Source organism: Myotis nattereri (genome assembly GCF_964212035.1).
Source record: "Myotis nattereri genome assembly, chromosome: 16".
Classification (NCBI taxonomy): Eukaryota; Metazoa; Chordata; class Mammalia; order Chiroptera; family Vespertilionidae; genus Myotis; species Myotis nattereri.
The window spans coordinates 42,575,426-42,597,072 of NC_138091.1; the positions used below are offsets into that span (position 1 = coordinate 42,575,426).

General features: G+C 37.3%; 1 protein-coding gene across 1 annotated transcript; it reads left to right on the forward strand.

Annotated features, from left to right (window-relative positions):
- Positions 1–1,140: 1,140 nt before the first annotated feature.
- On the forward strand, positions 1,141–17,965 carry MEIOC (meiosis specific with coiled-coil domain; the record flags this gene model as incomplete). Its single annotated transcript, XM_081110726.1, has 8 exons — positions 1,141–1,206; positions 1,741–1,872; positions 6,247–6,404; positions 9,872–9,976; positions 11,049–12,918; positions 13,488–13,622; positions 16,913–17,093; positions 17,736–17,965. The coding sequence occupies 8 exons, from the start codon at positions 1,141–1,143 to the stop codon at positions 17,963–17,965; spliced, it is 2,877 nt and encodes a 958-aa protein (XP_080966852.1).
- Between the last annotated feature and the right edge of the window lie 3,682 nt (positions 17,966–21,647).

A 21,647-nucleotide genomic window follows, 5' to 3' on the forward strand; every position in this document is an offset into this window, starting at 1 on the left:
TCAGTCTCCAGGCTGACGGTCTATCCACTGAGCAAAACCGGCCAGGGCAATTAGTTGGTTCTTGCGTGTGCCCTGACCAGGGATTGAACCCGCAACCCTGGCGTATGGGGTCCGTGTTCTAACCAAGTTGAGCGATCCGGCCAGCGTTCGACTTTTCGTTTTAAATATAAACACCCTAAAAGGTGCTTACTGTGTTTACTTTTATCATCTTCAATATTTCAACGCACACACATTTTTTTCAGCATTGTCTCGGAACAAAAACTTATTTTTCTCTGAGATACCACATCTCTAAATGGGCCTGCCAATGGCTTGTCCGGGGCATATAGAAATGAACTTTGTTCAAAGGTTAACACCAAAATGCCTTCACCCCTCGCTTCCTGGGACCTAGGACAGAGGGCGGTTCTCCCTCGGGAGTTTCCCAACAACACCCAATTCCATAGGAGTTTTCTCACCGTCTGTCAACGGCCACAGGTCTATTATTCTCCGGGCGGCTCCAAAGGCTTCTGGGAGTTGGGGGAGGGGGCTCAGGGACAAAAAATCAAATGTCGGCACAAGATAGGTTTATGATTATCAGCCAGTTGCTGATCGACTTCTCAAACCTTTCGACCAGTTCCCTCACTTGTCTCACCCGGTAAGCTCGCGTTCTTTCCCTTCCACGCCCCGCCCCTCAACTACGCTATTAGCCAATCATCGGGCTGGTGCTTGCCCGTCCGGGCCAATCCCGAACCCGTTTACTCTGAGCGGGAAAAGCTCAGAAGCTACGAGAGAACGAGGTCGGCTAACCGCCCGCTCTCAGCCTTGTCTCTGGGGGGTGGAAGGTAACGGGTCCTAGAGGCAGTTGCCTATTGGCTAGGAAGCGGGCCAATGAGGGGGTGCAAAGCGGGGGGCGGGTCTCACAGAAGGGGGCGGGCCGGTGCCGGGTCGCGAGCCGGAGGTCGGCAATATAACGGCCTCTCCCCCCCCCCACTCCCTCCTTCCCCGCTCCGACCCCCCCACCCACCCACGGACCCGCTCCAGGCAGCGCCGGGGGCGGCGGCGGCGGCAGCGGCGGGGTGCGGGCTGAGGGAGCCGGGCCTCGACGCCCCCCCTCACCCCGGTGCCCCAGGAGCTGTACCGAGTCCCAAAGCGGCTGGGGGTCCCATGGAGGTGAGAGGCGGACATCCCTGGCAGCTCCCTCACCCTCCAGGCCTAAGGGAGGGACTTGAGGTAACCGGTGGGGATGGTCAGGGCCTGGGTGGCGACCGGACTTGGAGGATGGCGACGGTGAGAAGAGGCTGAGGAGAGGGCGCGTCCATAGACGCTGTTCTCTGAGGAGGTCGCCTCAGGGCAGGAGAGGGCAGGTCGCTTTTGAGGAACCTCGACGGGGCGCCCGGGCCGCGCCGCGGGAACGGGCTGAGGGCGCGGCGACAGATCGAGCGGGTGGGGCGTGGGGTTCGCGGCGCGGCTGACAGGACTGGCCGGGAGGCCGCGACGCCCGGGCTGCCGCTGCCGCCTCCACCTCGGGCGGCGGCGGGGCTGAGGCGGTGGCGGGCGGGCGACTGCCGCTCCATCGACGGCCGGAGGACTGGGAGGGAACCCCCGGGACGCAAGCCCGGCCCCGAGTTATAGTGTCCTCGCCGGGGATTCGGGATTAAGTGAGGCTGTTCGGGGAGCGGCCGAGGTGAACCGTAATGAGCCCTTTCAGCCCTGGCTTCGCCTTGCGTGATGTCTCTCTCTGGTTTCCTATCCCTGCTCGCGCAGCCCAAGGTGGCGTTCCGCGGAGGTGCGAATCGCTGCTGGAACCTCAGTGCCGACACCAGCGGCCGACTAACGGATGTGTTCAGCGGCGTGATGTCCGGCTCCTCTTCCTTCTATGATTGCTACAAAGCGCAGGTGCATTCCTCCGCTCCGCCCGGTGTTAGAGGACGTATTCTAATCAGATTCATGCCCTGAGCCGATTCATTCCGGTGTTTAAACTGCCCCAAGCCTAAGACCAGAAAGCCATGACGACATTTCACAGACGGCGTTTGCAGAACACATGCTTTGCTTTGAAAACGAGTTAACGAATAAGATTTTTAACTGATCGTTCTTTTCGTTCGTCTTCAGTGGTGTCAGAAATGTACGAAAATACATATTTACTTAGTAAGACCTTAAAAATACTTTTCCCCTCAAGCATTTGTTGTAAATCCGTACAAGCATACTTTTGATAATTTAAAGATGAAATTTTTGTCACTTCCTTATTCTCTGGCTTTCACGATGACCTTCTTACATTATATACTACCTTTTACCTCACCTAAAACATTTACATTTTGTTAGTCATATTACATTGGTCTTAGGCTAATGTAAGTCATTTTCATTTGAAATTATTTAACCAGGACACCAGTGTTGATATTGTTTTACTTTGAATTATAACAATATCCTGAAATAAGTTATTTAATCCACACATAGCCTTACAAAGTGTTATGCCCACTGTACAGATTGAGAAACTGAGGCTCAGAAAGCTTAATTTGTGTCCACAGTGACAAAGCCCAAGTGGAACCCAGGTCTTTTCACTGCCGAGACCAGCATTCCACTGCTCTCTATAATGTTTACATCGCTACTAAAATGTACTTGAATTTATTTTTAGTTACTTTAAGTCTATCAAGGATATAAGTGGTAAATTTTGCAGTTACCTGGATCTAATTAATATGCCAACCCCAAGTATTTGCATATTTAATTTCTGTAAATGTTTTAACTGAAAGAACCCATATATTTAAAGTATAGTTATGTTTGAATTCACCACATTACTTTAGTTGCTTGTTTTATCCTGTAATATAAAATTTAAATCAATCTTTAAAAGATTTAATTTTTCTAATACTCAAAACTTATTTTAAAATGTGAAATGTACTTGAAAGAATTCCCAAAATGTATTTCGTTTCCAGTGCTCTTTACCTCATTAGATATTTGAATATGAAAATGCTCTTTTTGTTTAAGCAACTATTTAAAAATGAACAGCCCTGGCCCATGCGCACAGTGATTAGAGCAACAGCTTGTGCACCATAAGTTCGGGGGCTTGCGGGTTCTGCGGTTTGATTGCCAGTCAAGGGCATGTACCTGGGTTGCAGGTTTGATCCCTACCCCTTGTGCTGGAGACAACCAATCCGTGCGTCTCTCTCACATCATGTCTCTTGCCCTCCCCCCTCCCTTTCACTCTCTGTATCAATGGAAAAATATCCTCCACGGGTAAGGATTTAAAAGATGGACAGTTACTTAGGGCACTTTGGATACTTCACACCTAAAAGAGAGTTAAGGTGGGCCTATAACAAAAACTTCAGATCTAAAGGAATAAAGTTATGAAAGGTTCTAAAGATAAAAGTTACTAACATCTAAAAAGATAGTTTTTAGTGGCACTCTTAGCAAAATGATTGTAAAATATTGGAGATTCTTGAAGATGGATAATTGGAAGGTATTTTCATATTTTATTATTAAAGTATAAACTCAGTATTGTATGTTTAAAATGTTTTCAATTATGTCTAAAAAAATAAAAATTTAGGAATATAGGAATACTTTATGTCTTCTCTTTTTATGTAAATTTTTTTCAAATGGGTTTTTATTGATTTTAGAGAGAGAGAGGAAGGGAGAAAGGAGAGACAGAAAAATGATGAGAAAACCATTAATTGGCCTCCTGCAACAAGCCCTACTGGTGACCTCTGGGCTCATGGGGCATACTCAACCAACTGAGCCACACTGGCCAGAGCAATGTAAATTTTGATTAAGAGAATAAAAGCAGCCCTGGTTCCCCTTGCCAGTTGCTCAGTGATTAGACCATCCCTTTGGACTGAAGGGTCACGGGTTCGATTTCCAGTCAAGGGCAGTACCTCAGTTGCAGGTTCCCCAGCCCCAGTAGGGGCACATGGAGGAGACATCTAATCTGTGTTTCTTTTTCTCTCTCTCCTCCTCCTCCTCCCTCCCACTCTCTCTAGAAATCAAAGGGGAAAATATCCTAAAATATATCCGTGGGTGAGGATTAAAAAAAAAGGGGAATAAAAGCAATTAGAAAAAAATTTTAGTCAGGATTATATTATTCTCTATTTATAAGTACAGAGTGAACAAAAGGTTTACAATTGTTTATATGGAAAATAATAAATAATAATAATAATAATAATACAAGAATAAACTCTGTTTCGCATACTCACAACAGTAAACCTACATTTACCCCAGCTTGTATAAAAAAAATCATTTCTACTGTGTTATACCTGGATATTTGTAGTCATTATACTCAGGTTTTATTCCTTATTTGGAGAGTTAAAAATTGTGAACCTATACTTTGAGACTTCTTTAAAGAAGCATTTTCTAGAATAAAATGCATCTAAGTGTTTAATCTTTGCCCTAGCCAGTTAGGTTCAGTGGGTAGAGCCTCGGCCTGTGGACCAAAAGGTCCGGGTTTGATTCCAGTCAAGGGCATGTACCTCGGTTGCAGGCTCCTCTGGGCTTGTGCAGGAGACAACCAATCAAAATGTTTCTCTCACATCGTTATTTCTCTGTCTTTTCCTCTCTCTTCCACTCTCTCTAAAAATCAATGGAAAAATATCCTCAGGTGAGGATTAATATATATATAATGTTTAATCTTTTATTTATTATTATATTCATTCTATAATACTATTTTAAGTATTTTAAATTATTTTTACTGCTCCTCAATCGTTTTTGGAAGGAGACAGGATTTTAAATAATTAAAATCTTAAAATTCAAACTTTCACCTTATTTACTCAGAGTTCATTATAGAAGTCTTCATGCAAAAAAGAAAAATTAACTGGCATTTTTTCTCCTAATTGTAATAATATCTTTAAATTTTCTGAAGAGATCATAACATTTTATATATCATCTCATTTTTATAATATCTCTTAGAAATAAAAACGAGACTGAAAATTAAAGATACTGTTTTAAAATGCCCTAGAGCCAGTTGCTCAATGGGTAGAGCTTTGGTCTGTGGACTGAAGGGTCCTGGGTTCAATTCCGTGTTCAGGAGGCAACCAATTGATGTGTGTCTCTCACATCTATGTTTTTCTGTCTGTCTCTATCCCTCCCTTCCACTCTCTCTAAAAACCACTGGGAAAATATGCTTGGGTGAGATTAACCAAAAATAAAATAAAATAAAGAAAGTGCCCTAGAGTAAGAGTAAGAAGGCCTGGAGTTTGGGTTTTAGTTTTGTCACCTTGGGCTCAGTAACTTGTAGCCTTAGTTTTCTCATTTTTCTATTTTAATAGAATACCCATGTCACAGGGCTGACTGAATACAAGAATGTATATGAAGTTTGTTTGAAATTCTATGTAAATGTACATTAACTTTTTTTAACAGATTGGGAACATTAAGACATTTATAAATGATATGTGAAATATAACATTGCTAGTGTCCACATTATGTTCAACAAATTAAAACTGTAATAATTATAGGTGTTTTAGACTAGGTATAAGCAACAAGTACACCCAGGGGTCAGATTAGATCTGCCAAGTGCCTATTGTGTGTGTGTGTGTGTGTGTGTGTGTGTGTGTGTGTGTGTGTGTTTTGTTTTGTTTTTTTAAAAAAAAAACATTTATTGGAATACAGCTGTGTCCATTTGTTTCCATGTTGTCTGTCTATGGTTGTTTCCTTTTTTCTTTTTTTGTAACTCTCATCCACAGATATTGTTTTTCCCCATTGATTTTTAGAGAGATTGGGAGGGGGAGAGCGAGAGACAGACAGACAGCCCTGGGATCAAACCTGCAATCCAGGTACCTGTCCTTGACCAGGAATTGAACCTGCAAACCAGCCAGAGCTATTTATGGTTGCTTAAAGAGACCTTAACAGTCAGCAAACCCTAGTATTTGTTATCTGGCTCTTTACAGAAAAAAATTTGCCAATCCTTAGTATAAAGTAAGCTTAAATAGCTAAGTCTAGATTTGATTTTGTCTCCCAACTCTTACACATGTTATTTCCTCCTATTTCTTATTATACCACTAATATTCTGTAATGTAGTTTTATTTTTTTTAATATATTTTATTGGTTTTTTACAGAGAGGAAGGGAGAGGGATAGAGAGCTAAAAACATCGATGAGAGAGAAACATAGATCAGCTGCCTCCTGCACACTCCCTACTGGGTATGTGCCCGCAACCAAGGTACATGCCCCTGACCGGAATCGAACCTGAGACCCTTGAGTCCGCAGGCTGATGCTCTATCCACTGAGCCAAACCAGTTAGGGCTGTAATATAGTTTTAATGTGTCTGATACATAAGCATTTCTTTAAAATTTCAGAGTGAAGACAATGTTGACCTAAGGCAGACCTATACTCCACTTTCTTCATCAACTGAATATGCAAGTTCTGTAGATTCTTCAATTTTCTATGCACCATGGTCTACTTATGGAGATGATATTAAGCAGCCTTCTAATTCTCAGATTAATGTAAAGAACAGGTAAATTAATAAATTGTACTTTTCAGGCTAAATGAAGTGTTTTTAAGTTTGATTACATGGGAACCCAATTGTATTAGTTCTTTGTTCCCTATATCAGCATTTAATTTTATGTTATTAATTTTTGTTATGGCATAATTTTATGTTTATAAAACTTTTAGGAAACCCTAAACTGGGCAGTTATTTATATATAATTTTAGCTTATTGCTGTTTTTTATTGATTAGAGGCAATCTTTAGTGACTAGATCTTAAGTTCCTCTTTTGAAAGATATATACATGAATTACAATTTTTAGATGCTTTTTATCCATTCTAAATGTTCAGTAATTTCTTCCTTCACAAGTACTCAATAAACAAGATTTTTATCCAACATAAGAGACTTTTAAATTTTTTTTATCCTCACCCGAGGATATGTTTATTTATTTTAGAGAGGAAGGAAAGACAGAGAGAGAAACATCCATGGGATTCCTATCAATGCACCCTGACCGGGAATTAAACCCAAAACCTAAGTATGTGCCTTACCCAGGAATAAAACCCTCAACCTTTTGATTTATGAGATGATGCTCCAGTCACTGAGCCACCTTGCCGGAGCTTAATTATTTTTCTATGCAATTCCACAAATAAGGGCCTACTCTGTGCCTGATTCTTTCCTAGTGGAGATATTAGCATTAACATGGCAAATATTTATCCCTGCCTTTATACATTTTACAATACTGATGACAATGATAACTTGCCAGGCACTGCAAGTGTAGTGAGGTTAAAAAGAGAAAGCATAGGACATTTTAGGAGCCTAATGCAAAAAGAAGCCTAGGGGGAGTGACATCTACCTTTATTTTAATTACATATAGGGGAGCAGTTGATAGAAGATGATGCATCTTTAGTTTAAGCAGAAAATAATTACTTTTTAAATCTTAATAATTAAACAATTATTAAACTTTTTAAATTTGTGGTAAGTTCTCTATAAAATAGTGATTTTATTAGAAAGATTATATAATGTATAATTCTATCAAAACAAATATTTTTAACTTGATATGTTCATTTAAAAACTTAAAACTTTACAAAAATATATAAAGAAAATCAGAAATCCACCTTAACCCTGCCTTCACACCTCCCAACTACAACTATTAATATTTTATTGTATATTACATTGAATATTTTTAGATATATACTAATTCATTAGCTTTATATTGAATATTTGTGAAACAACATGATATAGGGGGAAAAGACCATTTGTTTAGCAAGTAAAAGTTCGGCAAGTCATAAATTCTTGCAAAATAGGTATTTTTTTCTTTTTTTTTAAATATATTTTTATTGATAAGAGAGAATCCTGGATCGGCTGCCTCCTGCACACCTCACACTGGGGATTGAGCCCTTGACCAGAATTGAACCCAGGATCCTTCGATCCACAGGCCGACGCTCTATCCACTGAGCCAAACCGGCTAGGGCTGTTTCTTTTTAAAAAAATATATTTTTAGCCCTAACTGGTTTGGCTCAGTGGATAGAGCGTCGGCCTGCGGACTGAAGGGTCCCAGGTTTGATTCCAGTCAAGGGTATGTACCTTGGTTGCGAACAGATCCCCAGTAGGGGGTGTGCAGGAGGCAGCTGATCAATGTTTCTCTCTCATCCATGTTTCTAACTCTATCCCTCTCCCTTCCTCTGTGTAAAAAATCAATAAAATATATTTTAAAAAATATTTTTATTGATTTGAGATAGAGAGGAAGGGAGAGGGATAGAGAGATAGAAACATCATCTGCTTCCTCCTTCACTCCCCCTACTGGGAATTAAGCCCTGACTGGGAATCAAACCAGTGACCTCTAATACAAGTTTCTTTTCTTAAATATATTTTTGTTTATTTCAGAGAGGAAGGGAGAGGGAGAGATAGAAACATCAATGATGAGAGAGAATCACTGATTGGCCACCTCCTGCATGCCCCCTACTGGGGATAGCAACTCAGTCCGCAGGCTGAGGCTCTATCCACTGAGCCAAACCAGCTAGGGCTAATACAAGTTTCTTTTCTTTTCTTTTTCTTTTCTTTTTTTAAATATATTTCACTGATTTTTTATGGAGAGGAAGGGAGAGGGGATAGAGAGTTAGAAACATTGATGAGAGAGAAACATCGATCAGCTGCCTCCTGCACACCCCCCACCGGGGAATCGCCCACAACTAAGGTACATGCCCTTGGCCGGAATCGAACCTGTGACCCTTCAGTCCGCAGGCCGATGCTCTATCCACTGAGCCAAACCGGTTAGGGCAATACAAGTTTCTTAATATCTCAAATGATCATTCATTAAACAGCTGAATGATTACTAGTACTTGCCCATCTTATGTTATGAAGATGAATAAAATGTTTTGAGTGTTATGCAAATATAAGGTATTTTTATTTCTAAAATGCCCTAACACTATTAAATGTTAGAAACAAAATATGAGAAAACAAGAAGTTACAATTTTAAAAAAAAAACATATTACTTCTAGGAACAAATTACCCAAAATCCATAGAGGGTAAAAAGGCACAAATTTTTCATCTACTTACAGTTTTTACATTTTTGTATTATTTAGACAATGTTAGTCACCAGGTAGCATTTCAGGTACATGGAACTCCATTCACCTCTTTGGTAAGGACTTAGAGATAGCCCACAAGTCTGTTACATTTAAGGGACAACTGCAATAGTGCTGTGGTATCTAGGATGATCATATCACATTTTACTTTATAATCCAATCCTATATAATAAAACCCTAATATGCAAATTGACCAAACAGCGGAACGACTGGTCACTACGATGCACACTGACCACCAAGGGGCAAACATCTGTCCTCCAAGAGGGAGGCAACCAACAGGCGGCAGCGGCGGTGATCGGGGGGCAGGGCTGGCTGGTGGGTACCCCACCAGTCACCTCCGGCAAACCTGCAAACCCGCAAACTGGCAGTCAGACATCCCCTGAGGGTGCAGGCCGGGCTGAGGGACACACACACACACACACACACACACACACACACACACACACGCGCGTGCGCCATGTACAAATTTTGTGCACCAGGCCTCTAGTATAAAAAGACAAAAATCAAGCAACAGGTTCACATGCTTTTCAAATTACAAATGAAGAATCTGAGTGTTGATGGGAGGATGTATAATAGGATTGGATATGCTTTCAGGAGAAGCCACAGTATAGTATCAAGCATCATAAGTCAGAGATTTATATTTTGGTCACCTAAAATGAATTGTGTTTTGGAGAAATAAAAGGTAAGCATACATTGTAACTAGACAGGATTTGAAATGAAGGAGAGATATTTATGTAACATAGTAAGCTAAAGTGGAAATTATTCTTGAGTTCTTGTTCCTTCTTTATTTGAAATTACGGTATAGATTCAATCCAAATATTTTATAGAAAATAATGGTAAGATAAATCTAGAAATAGAAATCAATATATTGTATTTCAGTGTGAGTAAAATAATTTGTCATGTAATTTTTTTTCAGGATTCAAACAGAAAGAAATGACTATGGCAGTGAAACAGACTTATATGGACTTGTATCTAACATTTTGGAAGAACAAGATAAGTCACAGCCATATTTTGCTGATGGGTTAGTATATCATATAAGCTATACATTATATAGTGAGCTTTTACATTCATATACAGGATGGTGCAAAAGTAGATTTACAGTTGTGAGTACATGAAACATGGTTTATTCTTGCTATTATTAATTATTGTATTATTTTCCATGCAAACAACTGTAAACCTGTATACTAGATTATCCTATTAACTTTTATTTTTAGTTAATAGAGGATCATCTGAGAGTAGACATCTTAATTCAAATACTTGTTTTTAGAAGTCTTGATTTTGCTGAGATCGTTGCATACAATTAAAAGTTTCAATCTAAGGTTTAATTTGCTATTAAGAACTTTCATTTGGAAAATTCTTGCATAATTCAGAGCTATTTCCCTTGAGTTCATGAACTAAAGTGTAGCTTAAAGAGTATAAATTCCAAGGAGAATATATATATATATATAGAGAGAGAGAGAATAAAGCTAGCGTTTCTCCTGTGCAGAAATACATATGGGTTTTATTCATTTGGTAAAAATTTTTTAAATATACAGTGTTTTATTTGGGTGTAAAAGCCATATTACCTAAATGCTTTATTTCATAAATAGGGAAGTATGCAGCACATATGTAACCAAATAAAATACTTTAATTTCAATAATAGTTTCAACAAAACACATCTTTTTTTGTTGAAAAAATTGTGGTCAACAACACTTTTTGTATTATGTAATAACCTAATTAAAGGAAAAACTTAACTTTTTTTAAATTGTCTTGTTGCTTAAAGTATTACAAAGAGTATTACATATGTCTCCTTTTTTTCCTACCAAAGTTAAGGAAAAACTTAACTTTGTTTTCTGTTTACTGTAGATAAAATATTATGTAAGACTATGCAGTCATCAGCCTCAGGCCTTAGTTAATGCCTCTTTGAAAAGTATAATGAACACATAAGAGAATTATTTAAATGTAATGGTAGCGTATAAGACAAAGTTGAAAAGGATTAGAGAACGGGGAGGTGGGTGAGATAAATGTTATTGAAAACCTTTCCTACCTTTTCTACTAAGGACATAAAATATTTTAAAGCCTAAGTTGTAATTAAATATATTTACTTGTTCTAGGACCTGCTCCTCCAATTTAAAGTCAGTTTGGCCAGTGAACACAAGCAGATTTGCAGATCACCATGACCTGTTAACAGAAACCAAAAGGCCAATAGATACAGCCATCTCTCAGCAAGCTTTTTATTCTGGTGAATCTGTGTCAGCAGTGGAAAAGCAATACCTGCATAATAGTAATCTCACACCACAACAAAAAATAGATGAACTTTATCATGGATTTACTGGTTTAGACCTTGAAGAACAATGGATGTACCTCTCACGAAGTGATCATTCTAATTGTTATAATATTCAGACAAATGATACAGCTAAGACAACATTCCAAGAATATCCATTTGTCAAAAACTGTTTTACATCACAAGCTGGCCTCTCTGAGGTCATGAAAGAATCAGGACTTGATACTTACCCTTATGGAAGAGAGAAAATGTGTGTTAAAAGTCTTGAAGCGCCATTACAGCAGAAAAGGGCAGAGATATTTCTTTCCCAGTTTAATAGATACAATGAAAATGCAGATTATTGTAGATATCCAGAATATGCTCATCCTAATAAGGCTAAACTTACTAAGTGTTCAAATTTTAGTGTCCAAGATAGTAAAAAATTAGCCAATGGCACACCTGAAACACCAACTGTAGAAGCAGACAGCTACACAAAGTTATTTCAGGTTAAACCAACAAATCAGAAAAAAATGGAAGAGACAATACCTGACCAGCAGAATTTCACATTTCCAAAAACTACACCACACCTGACAGAAAAACAGTTTGCAAAGGAAGCAGCATTCACTGCTGACTTTGGCTTAAAATCAGAATATGGACTAAAACCTCATACAGTTTGTCCAGCTAATAATGATTTCACTAATGTCTCAGAAAAGCAACAGTTTGCTAAAGCTGACGCCCCAAATTCTGAGTATTTTAAATCAGTGACTTTATTGTCAAACTCAGCAACATCTTCAGGAGGTATCAACTTAAATAGGCCAACTTGGATGAATGTCCACACAAAAAGTAATGCTCCTATTCCTTATCGAAATCAAGGTAACTTGATGAAATTAAATAGTCATTTAAGTGCAGCTTCAAAAGGTTCTAACCATTCTTCAGATTTTCCCCAACTATCATCCACAAATTTAACTCCAAATAGCAATATGTTTCAGAAGTATTCCCAAGAAAACCCTTCAGCATTTTCTAGTTTTGATTTCAATTATAATAGTGCAGAAAGAATTCAACCTGTCAATCACATGGAAGGACCGACAAAGACTGCGGAAGAAAATCTCTTTGAATTGGTTACCGATAAAAAAATAAAGCAGCCAAATGGATTTTGTGATAATTACTCAGTTCAGCAGTATGGGATCATTGAAAATGTAAACAAACATAATTTTCAAACTAAGCCTCAGAGTGGACATTATGATTCTGAGGAAGGTCCAAAGCATTTAGATGCATTATCTCAAAATACTTATCAAGATTTGTTGGAGGCACAGAGTCATTTTAATAGCCACAGACAGGGAAGTGGAGACAACAATATTAATAGCCGTGTGAATCGCACACAGGCATCCTGTTTTTCTAATTATATGATGGGAGATGTAAGGCATAATCAGAGTTTTCAACAACTTGGTTCAAATGGGTTTCCCCTAAGATCCACCCACCCATTTGGCCATTCAGTTGTTCCACTCTTGGATTCCTATGATTTGTTTTCTTATGATGACTTAAGCCATTTATACCCTTATTTTAATGATATGATGTATGGTGATAATTCCTTTTCTGGTTTTGTGCCAACTTTCGGATTTCAAAGACCAATTAAAACCCGTAGTGGACCAGCCAGTGAACTTCATATTCGTCTAGAAGAATGCTATGAACAATGGAGAGCACTAGAAAAAGAGAGAAAAAAGGTAACACAAAGCTATCCAGTTAGGAGTAACATAATATGTCCCCTACATCATCTTTTGTTTACCTTAGTGTGCTTTGAGTACTTGCTTTATTTCTAAGCTGAATTCTTCTCTAATGGGCAATATTTGTTAAATCCATGACTATAAGGAATTAAGTGATTTAAAGTCAAAAAGCTGGTGTTGGAAGGAATGGAGACATCTGTAATAGTGTCACCAATAAAAATAAAGTTTAAAATAAATATGTAAAGAATAAAAAACTAAAAAAAGTTTGGGGTTAAAAAGAATTGTTACTTATGTAAAGTTTATTTTGCCAATGAAGTAGACTTTTTCCCTAATGGGTTGAAAGTTAATTTCTTTTAATTTTTAAAGTATTAAACTGTCGGAGTGTCCAGGTATTTTATTTGTATTAAGTATGACAGAAAAATACTGTGGTTTGTATTTGCTGCCTTTTGATACCAAAACAGTTATTTAAAGGAGTAATTTTCAATCTATTGCTTAGGCCTAAGAAAAATATTACCATTGAATCATATTTGGAAAATTCTTCATCTAAAAATGACATAATTTTTTTACAGACTGAATTGGCCCTTGCCAAGAATTACCCAGGGAAAAAAGTATCCAGTACTAACAATACTCCAATTCCAAGGCTGACTTCCAACCCATCTAGAGTTGATCGCTTAATTGTGGATGAACTTCGAGAACAAGCCAGGGTAAGCTATAAAAACTTCCCAATAGTGGACTTTTAAATTGCTGGATAAATTCTTAAAACATTTCAGTAAGTTAGAATTCTAAAGGATTTTTAAATCACACTTATGTGTAACTCTTTGAAGTATATTCTTTTCCATGTTTGGTCCTAGAACTGATTAATATTTAGAAAAGGGGAAATAGCCCCACCCAATTATTTAAAGCTAGGTTTAATAACTTAAATGGTTCCTCTTCAAACCCAAATTGGCAGTGGAGCTAATCAACAGAAAGAATTTTTTTAAAGCAAAACCATTTTGAATATTTATAGGGAAAGTCCCATTTCTTGGTCACAAACATTTGTTTTCTAGTGTGATGAGCAAGCTGTGCTTGCATTATACAGGATGGTAAATAGGGAATTACCATATTTCATTTCTTAACCCTGTATTCTTGTTATTCAACAAATAAGTATGCACAGCAGTGTATTAAATACTGATAAACTGATGTATGTAGGTATGCATACTTTTATAAAACAGCCTTGTTTGTGGAAAGTAGTATGTCACTTCAAATAAAATGTTGTAGCCCTAACCACTTTGGCTCAGTGGATAGAGCATCGGCCTGTGGACTGAAGGGTCCCAGGTTCGATTCCAGTCAAGGGCATGTTTGTTAGTTGAAGGCACATCCTCAGTGGGGGGTGTGCAGGAGGCAACTGATCAATGTTTCTCTCTCGTCGATGTTTCTAGATCTCTATCCCTCAACCTTCCTCTCTATAAAATATCAATAAATTAAAAACAAAACAATAAAATGTTGTATAAAATACTGATATTAAGTCCTTTTGTAATTTAAGAAATTATTGTTCCTGCCCTAACTAACCGGTTTGGCTCAGTGGATAGAGCGTCGGCCTGCAGACTCAAGGGTTGCAGGTTCAATTCTGGTCAAGGGCATGTACCTTGGTTGCAGGCACATACCCAGTAGGGAGTGTGCAGGAAGCAGCTGATTGATGTTTCTCTCTCATCGATGTTTCTAACTCTCTATCCCTCTCCCTTTCTCTCTGTAAAAAAAAAATCAATAAAATATGTGTTTTTTTTTAAAAAAAAGAAATTATTGTTCCTATTATCTCTTTTGTAATTTCAGGATTTTCTAATCAATTTTAATAGAGTAAGGTAAAATTTTTTCTTTATATTCCTCTCTTAAAAAGTCATAGCTTTCTAAGTAAAATCTGATGAAGATTCCTGAGAAAAAGCATGCAGTGAAATAGGGTGCTTTTATGATTGAGTGAAAGCCACTTTAGGAATTAGAAAAATTAACATAAGTCTGTTTTATTGAACATCAGTTTCTTACTTTGTACCATGCTGTCTTAAAAATATAGATATGAACTATTTCAGTGGAAAATATTGACTTTACCTAGCTTTCAGCCTGGGTCAGTTGAGATTCATCAAATTTGTAAATTTGTACAATGGAATTTATCAATGTGTATAGTCAAATACTGAGATGGATTACAGCCAGATGTTATATTAATGAAAACTTCAGTCTCTTATTATATTTTCTTAATACCATTCCAAGTTAAGACTCCTTTTTCTCAGAATACATGTCTCAGCAATAAATCAAAGGATTGCAAACTGTGGATGTTAGGAAATGTACTTTTACTAGTTTTTTTAAAAAAATTTTTTTATTGATTTCAGAGAGGAAGGGAGAGGGAGAGAGAGAAACATCAATAATGAGAGAGAATCATTGATTGGCTGCCTCCTGCACGGCCCCACAGGGGATTGAGCCCGCAACCCAGGCATATGCCCTTGACCGCAATTGAACCCAGGACCCTTCCCCCAGGCTGATGCTCCATCCACTAAGCCAAACCAGCTAAGACTTACCAGCTTTGGTTATGTGTCACAATAAGTTAGAAGGTTATGTCTATAGCTGCCATAATTTTTTTAATCTATATTTAGCAATATTAGGTCAATAATATATAAAGGGGAAAATATTTTCACATGTACTATTTTCTAGTATGCTAGTTTTATAAAATTCTGAAAAGAAATCTTTTAAAAGTTTATTAAAAATCACCGGTGCAAATTTCTTTTTTACACTTATCACTTATTCAAAATGATTGTCTTGTTTGAAAAATATGTAATTGAAAGTTCATTGGAATATTTGATAATGGTTTTTTTCCTGTTATCATCCCTTCAAGGATCTAGCTGGTTGTACAATTGGGAGGAAAATATTTAGTACCTGTACACTTTCTCTATGGGCCTAAACTCCTATTTCAAACTTGATATGAATGTGAGTGTAGAGGCATTGATTCAGATGCCTTCAGCTTCTTGAGAGGTATTTTACTACTCTTTCCAATCACTGAACACCAAGTGCTTATGTGAATTTTAAAGAGTTTTTAAATTGATTTTTGGAAAGAGGAAGGGAGAGGGAGAGAAACATCGACTAGCTGCCTCCTGCACGCCCCCCACCGGGATCAAACCTGCAATCCTGGGCTTGTGCCCTGACTGGAAAACAAACCTGTAATCTTTGGGTACAAAGGACAACACCCAACCAACTAAGCCACACTGGTCAGGGCAATTTTAAATCATTTAGTTCCCAAGGGCAATTACTCAAAAAGTTCTCTTTCCTTACACCTTCCAAGGTTAGAATTTGGGAAACAAGTTAGGAACATACTCCCCTTACTGATCTAATATACCAGTGCCCTTTTAAAAGTGTAATTAACCGGAAGATTGAGAGATTTCCTATTTTTTCTTAGCAGTTCTGATAATTATAGGATTTATTTTTTTATTATTTCAATATAATTTAAGTCAACATTTTCTGGATTATGGATTCTTTAAAACTCTCACTAGCTCAGTATCATTATCTGAATGTTTCTGATTTCCAAAAGGAGAACACTAGAGGCCCACAAAGGACTTGCTGAAGTGAGGATTAATCAGTCTAGGATTTCTCCCTATTAGCTTATTTTTCCCCCCTTTAGATTATAGTATCTCCTAATAACACTATTTGCCAAAAACAGTGTTGGATCTTATATTTGCACTTTACTGTTCATGACATGGGAACATTTGAATGTTTGACTTTTCCATTGTTGTTTATTCCCATCAATTGATTACCTAAAAGCTTTTAGAATTAACAAATACAAGTAGGTACAAAAGACAGACTTTCCATCTTTGTTACCCCCAACATGGTATCAGGACACAATAGGCATTCAATTATTTATTGAATGAATATTATTACTCTCATGTCTATTCTGCTTTTTTGAAGATTTGTTTTTACTTAAGTTAATGACAGGCAATGTGATTACATGCCTTATCAAAATTTAAAATCTTTCCCTCAGGTTGTAACTTTACTAGGCAAGATGGAACGTCTTCGAAGCTCTCCCCTTCATGCCAATATCTCTACTGCTCTTGATAGACACTTGGAATCCATTCACATTGTACAGTCACGTAGAAAGGATGAAATTGTTAATGCTTCAAATCGTCAAAAGCAAGGAGTTCCTAGATGCCAAGATGACAGAGGTACAAATATTAATGCATATTATTTTGATAAGGCAGTGAGATAGTTTGAATGTTAATAAAATCAGATTCTAAGGTTAAAACGTCAGAATTCTAAAATTTACACTTATCTAAGAATAAATTGGTAAAGGTGCCCATATAATCTACTCCAAAAGTACCTTGATCTGTTTTGTTAACTTGATCCACTTATAATTCCATCAAAGTCTGTGTTCCACCCAAAGCATAGTCATCATACAAGGCAGAATAAAATGTCAACACTTTTAAGTACATATTAAGTCAAGAACTTTGATTAATTTAGTCAACACCTACCCACCCTTCTTTTATAAAAATTAATAGAGGCCCAGTGCATAAAATTCATGCATGGGTAGGGTCCCTAGGCCTGGCCGGTGATCAGGGCCAATTGGGGCCTTCCAGCTGCTGGCTGGGGCTGTCCTTCATTCTGCACCATCACCCCTGATGGTCAGTGCAAGTCATAGCAAGCGATCGAACTCATGGTTGACCTCCCTAGGGGATCCTTTGCATATTAGCCTTTTAAATATATATAGATGATGTTTGATCATTTAGTAGCTCAGCGCTGGGCTTTAAGAGGTAAGGGAAACTTAAATGGTAGCTAATGTGAACTGACTCTAAATGTTTCTTTTACAGATGTTTTTGCCCTTGCTGCAGCAATTAAAGAGATGTGTGTGGCTACTCGGAAGGCACGCACTACACTGTGGTGTGCACTGCAGATGACCTTGCCTAAAACAGCCAATACAACTGGCCAAACAGATGTGGAAAAGGCTTTACAAGATATAGTAAACTGTGAAGATAAAGTCCATGAAAGCATAAATAGTAGCAATCCAATGAATCAGAGAGGTGACGCAAACAAACATTAAGGAAATGCCAGCAGAAAGAATAAAAAGCTGATAAGTAAATGTATCAAGACATGCTCAACAATTGTAATGAACTTGTCAAACTTGAAAATTTCAATGCATTTTTTCAGATTTAGAGTTTAATACCTTAATGAAGTCTAGCTTCAATTTAAAAATCTATTTGGAATGAATCAGATATAGTTTAAAGTGAACTCAAAGGGAACGTTGGACTACTCAGAGTTCTGAGTAGTCGAAGATAAGTTTAAGCAAATTAAATATTTCCTAACAGCTAAAGTATTGCTTAAACCTATTCTGCAGTGCAGGTAAATGCAAATGTGAAATTCTTCTAGAAGATAAGTTTCATTTAGGTCTGCCTTAGTAAGTATAATTCCAAATAATGAATCTAAATGACTGTAACCCAATTATGGCTACAGTCTAGTAACCAAGACAAGTTTTGATTGTGATTTAAAAGTGTTTTCCTTACAAAACTGGATAATACCTAGGAAACAAAGGAAAACAAGAATCAACCCAATATTCATGTAAATTTTTAATATTTAAACTACTACCATATTTATAATTTGAAATCTTAGTGCCTAAGTATATGGAGGGAAATGCATCTGATTCTCCTAAATTAGTGATAAAAGTGCCAGTGTAAAAACCATGCAAGTTACTGAATATAAAATCTGTTCAAATCATTTGTGTATATTCTTAAAATATAATTATACTATCAATTATTAAATATTTCCAATTTTAAAGTATTTACATTGAATCGAAACAAAACAGTTCCTTTATCTGGATCTTTTAGATTTGATGCACAGTAACTAAAATAATGACTATTGTTTTAATACCCTTAGTTGCTGCCTTTTATGAGGGTATCACGAAGTTTTAAAATGTATTTTTTAAGGTTAGCCTTTAACTAGTTTAGTTTGCAATTGGTTAGTGTCTATTTTGTGTAGTTGTGTTCATTAGTTTGCTTCTGTATTTTTTAAGAGCTCTAGAAAGCTTGGCTTTTTCTGTTTCTCATCACTTAATATCTTTGTATGGAACCCAAGTAATTTATTCATTAATATGAAATGTTGATATTATGTGACTCAGATCTTGGGTTTTAACATTTCTAGCATGAGTTAAACTATGATATAATGTACTGATGAAATTTAATTGAACTATCCTTGACTAGAAACACTGATGTTTTAAATGTTGGTGTTTTTCCTAGTTTTAGAAATCCTGGTATAAAAAGAGTGTAATCACACCACATAAATTTTCTTTAGATGATGTGCGGAAGAAACTGATTGAGAGAATTCAGGAGTAACTGTGGGGAGAAACATTTTGATCACTGATATGCCTTAGAACTACCAAATTAATTACATTGAAGGTAGTCAAATAAAATAGATCACCCCACCACAGTCACTGCATAGAAAGTGGTTAAGTTTGACATAAGACATGTTGGATGTTATAACAAATATTGTACTAATTTAGTCTCTCAGGAAAAGAAAATAAATTATTTTGTTGAAAATATTTGGTTTCATTTTTTACATTTGTATTAGTTTATAACGAAGAGTCACTCATGTTAGAATACCAAATTTCAGCCCTGGCTGGTTTGGCTCAGTGGATAGAGCATCCACCTGCAGACTGAAGGGTCCCGGGTTCGATTCCAGTCAAGGGCACATGTCTGGGTTTCGTGCTCAATCCCCAGTAGGGGCCCTCCAGGAGGCAGCCAATCAATGATTCTCATCATTGATGTTTCTATCTCTCTTTTCCACTCCCTTCCTCTATGAAATCAATAAAAATATTTTTTTTAAAAAAACACCAAATTTCATTTAACTGATAAAAACTGGTTTTAAGTTTTCAATTTCATTACAATTAACACATAAGTAAAAATGTTGGTAGACTCCCTAACCTGTTTGGCTCAGTGGATAAGGCGTCGGCCTGCGGACTCAAGGGTCCCAGGTTCGATTCCAGTCAAGGGCATGTACCTTGGTTTCAGGCACATCCCCAGTAAGGGGTGTGCAGGAGGCAGTTGATCGATGTTTCTCTCATCGATGCTTCTAACTCTCTATCCCTCTCCCTTCCTCTAAAAAATCAATAAAATGTATTTTTTAAAAATGTTGGTAGACAAACCAATATCATTCAGATTATCTTTTAATCTAACCTTACCTCCTTCAAGATGAAACTTCTGCTCCCACTTTATGCTGATCCAGGCAAACTAGGGTAAAAATTCTGGGGAAGCTTTGACATGATAGTGGTCAAAATGAAACATTAGTCCATTAACAAAAACCAAACATAAAAATTCTTTGAAATTTCATTAATCATGTCACCCTGTAGATAATTCTCAAATTAGTTGGTTGTCCCTTTCTATGGTATACCTGCTAATGGATGGCTCTTATGTATTGTATTTCTGAATTACAACCTATGAAAACTTTATAAACTTAATATCACACAAGACTTGTAGTGAAACTGGTAAAATTGATGCTCCCATCATTTCTAATCGAAAAGAATTTGGCATATACTCAAAATTTTTTAAAAATTAGAAAAAGTGACATAGAAGCATGGAACAGACTGTTGAACCTCAGAGGGAAGGTGAGGAAGGGTAGGTGGGTGGGAAGAGATCAACCAAAGAACTTGTATGCATAGATGCATAACCCATGGACACAGACAATAGGGTGGTAAAGGCCTGGGGTAGGGGATAGGGATAAGCTAGAAGAGGTCAATGAGGGAAAAGGGGGGACCTATGAATATTTTCAACAATAAAGATTTTTTAAAAATAGGAAAAGTACTTTTTATAAAAGTGAGTGAAAACTACCTTGAATTATATCAGTGTTTTTCCCATTTGAATGGGAATTATTACTGAAATCCCAAATGTGGCTTTAAAGTATCAATCATACCATGTGATATTGTTTAAAATTTGTCTTTTGCAATATTGAACATTTTAGATGGAAAGGATTGTTAGCACTTGAGTTAAATGAATAAACTTAAAGCCTAATGAACTAAAAAAAATAAATAAGCCTAATGAGCTGATCTTTTTTTTTCTGTTTAAACATTAGTTCAAGTGTACACTTAACATACATTGAGCCAAAAGACATTAACGGGTTCCAAAAATTGCCAGCCCTGGGGCTCTAATCAAAAACCATGGAAGCTTCTGCTTAACTCCACACAAAGAACCCAAAGAACAACATGCCATGGCCTAAACGGGCTTGTGCCATACCACTTTAAAAGAGCAGATATGAGCTAGCAAACAACTAAAGGACTGGCAATGCAGCCAAACACCAATGATCATAAACACCAAACTAATGCATACATAATAGCATCCCAGAAGAAAGAATTAACTGATACTATAGCAGATTGAAACAAGTACCCCTCAGGGGTCCATGGATATAACCCAACTCTGATCCAGAGACCCAATCAAGGTGAGAATCAACCAAAAATAAGGATTTACTAAATTAAAATACACGCTATCTGTAAACACAGGCTATTGCTGCTGCCACATAAAGCTCTAAAATTCCAACAGTACTTCCAAACCAATTTACTGACTTTCCAAAACACAAGGTAATCTTTCTGATCTCCTAATACCCAACCTCACAGAAAGGAAAACTGAGGCAGAGAATTTATGGATTTCAGGAAGTTCTACTTGTAGGTTATTAGGGCGAAGCATAAAGTAAAATTCAACACATTCCTAAGCACAGAATTCATCTCCATAGGGAGCTGAACG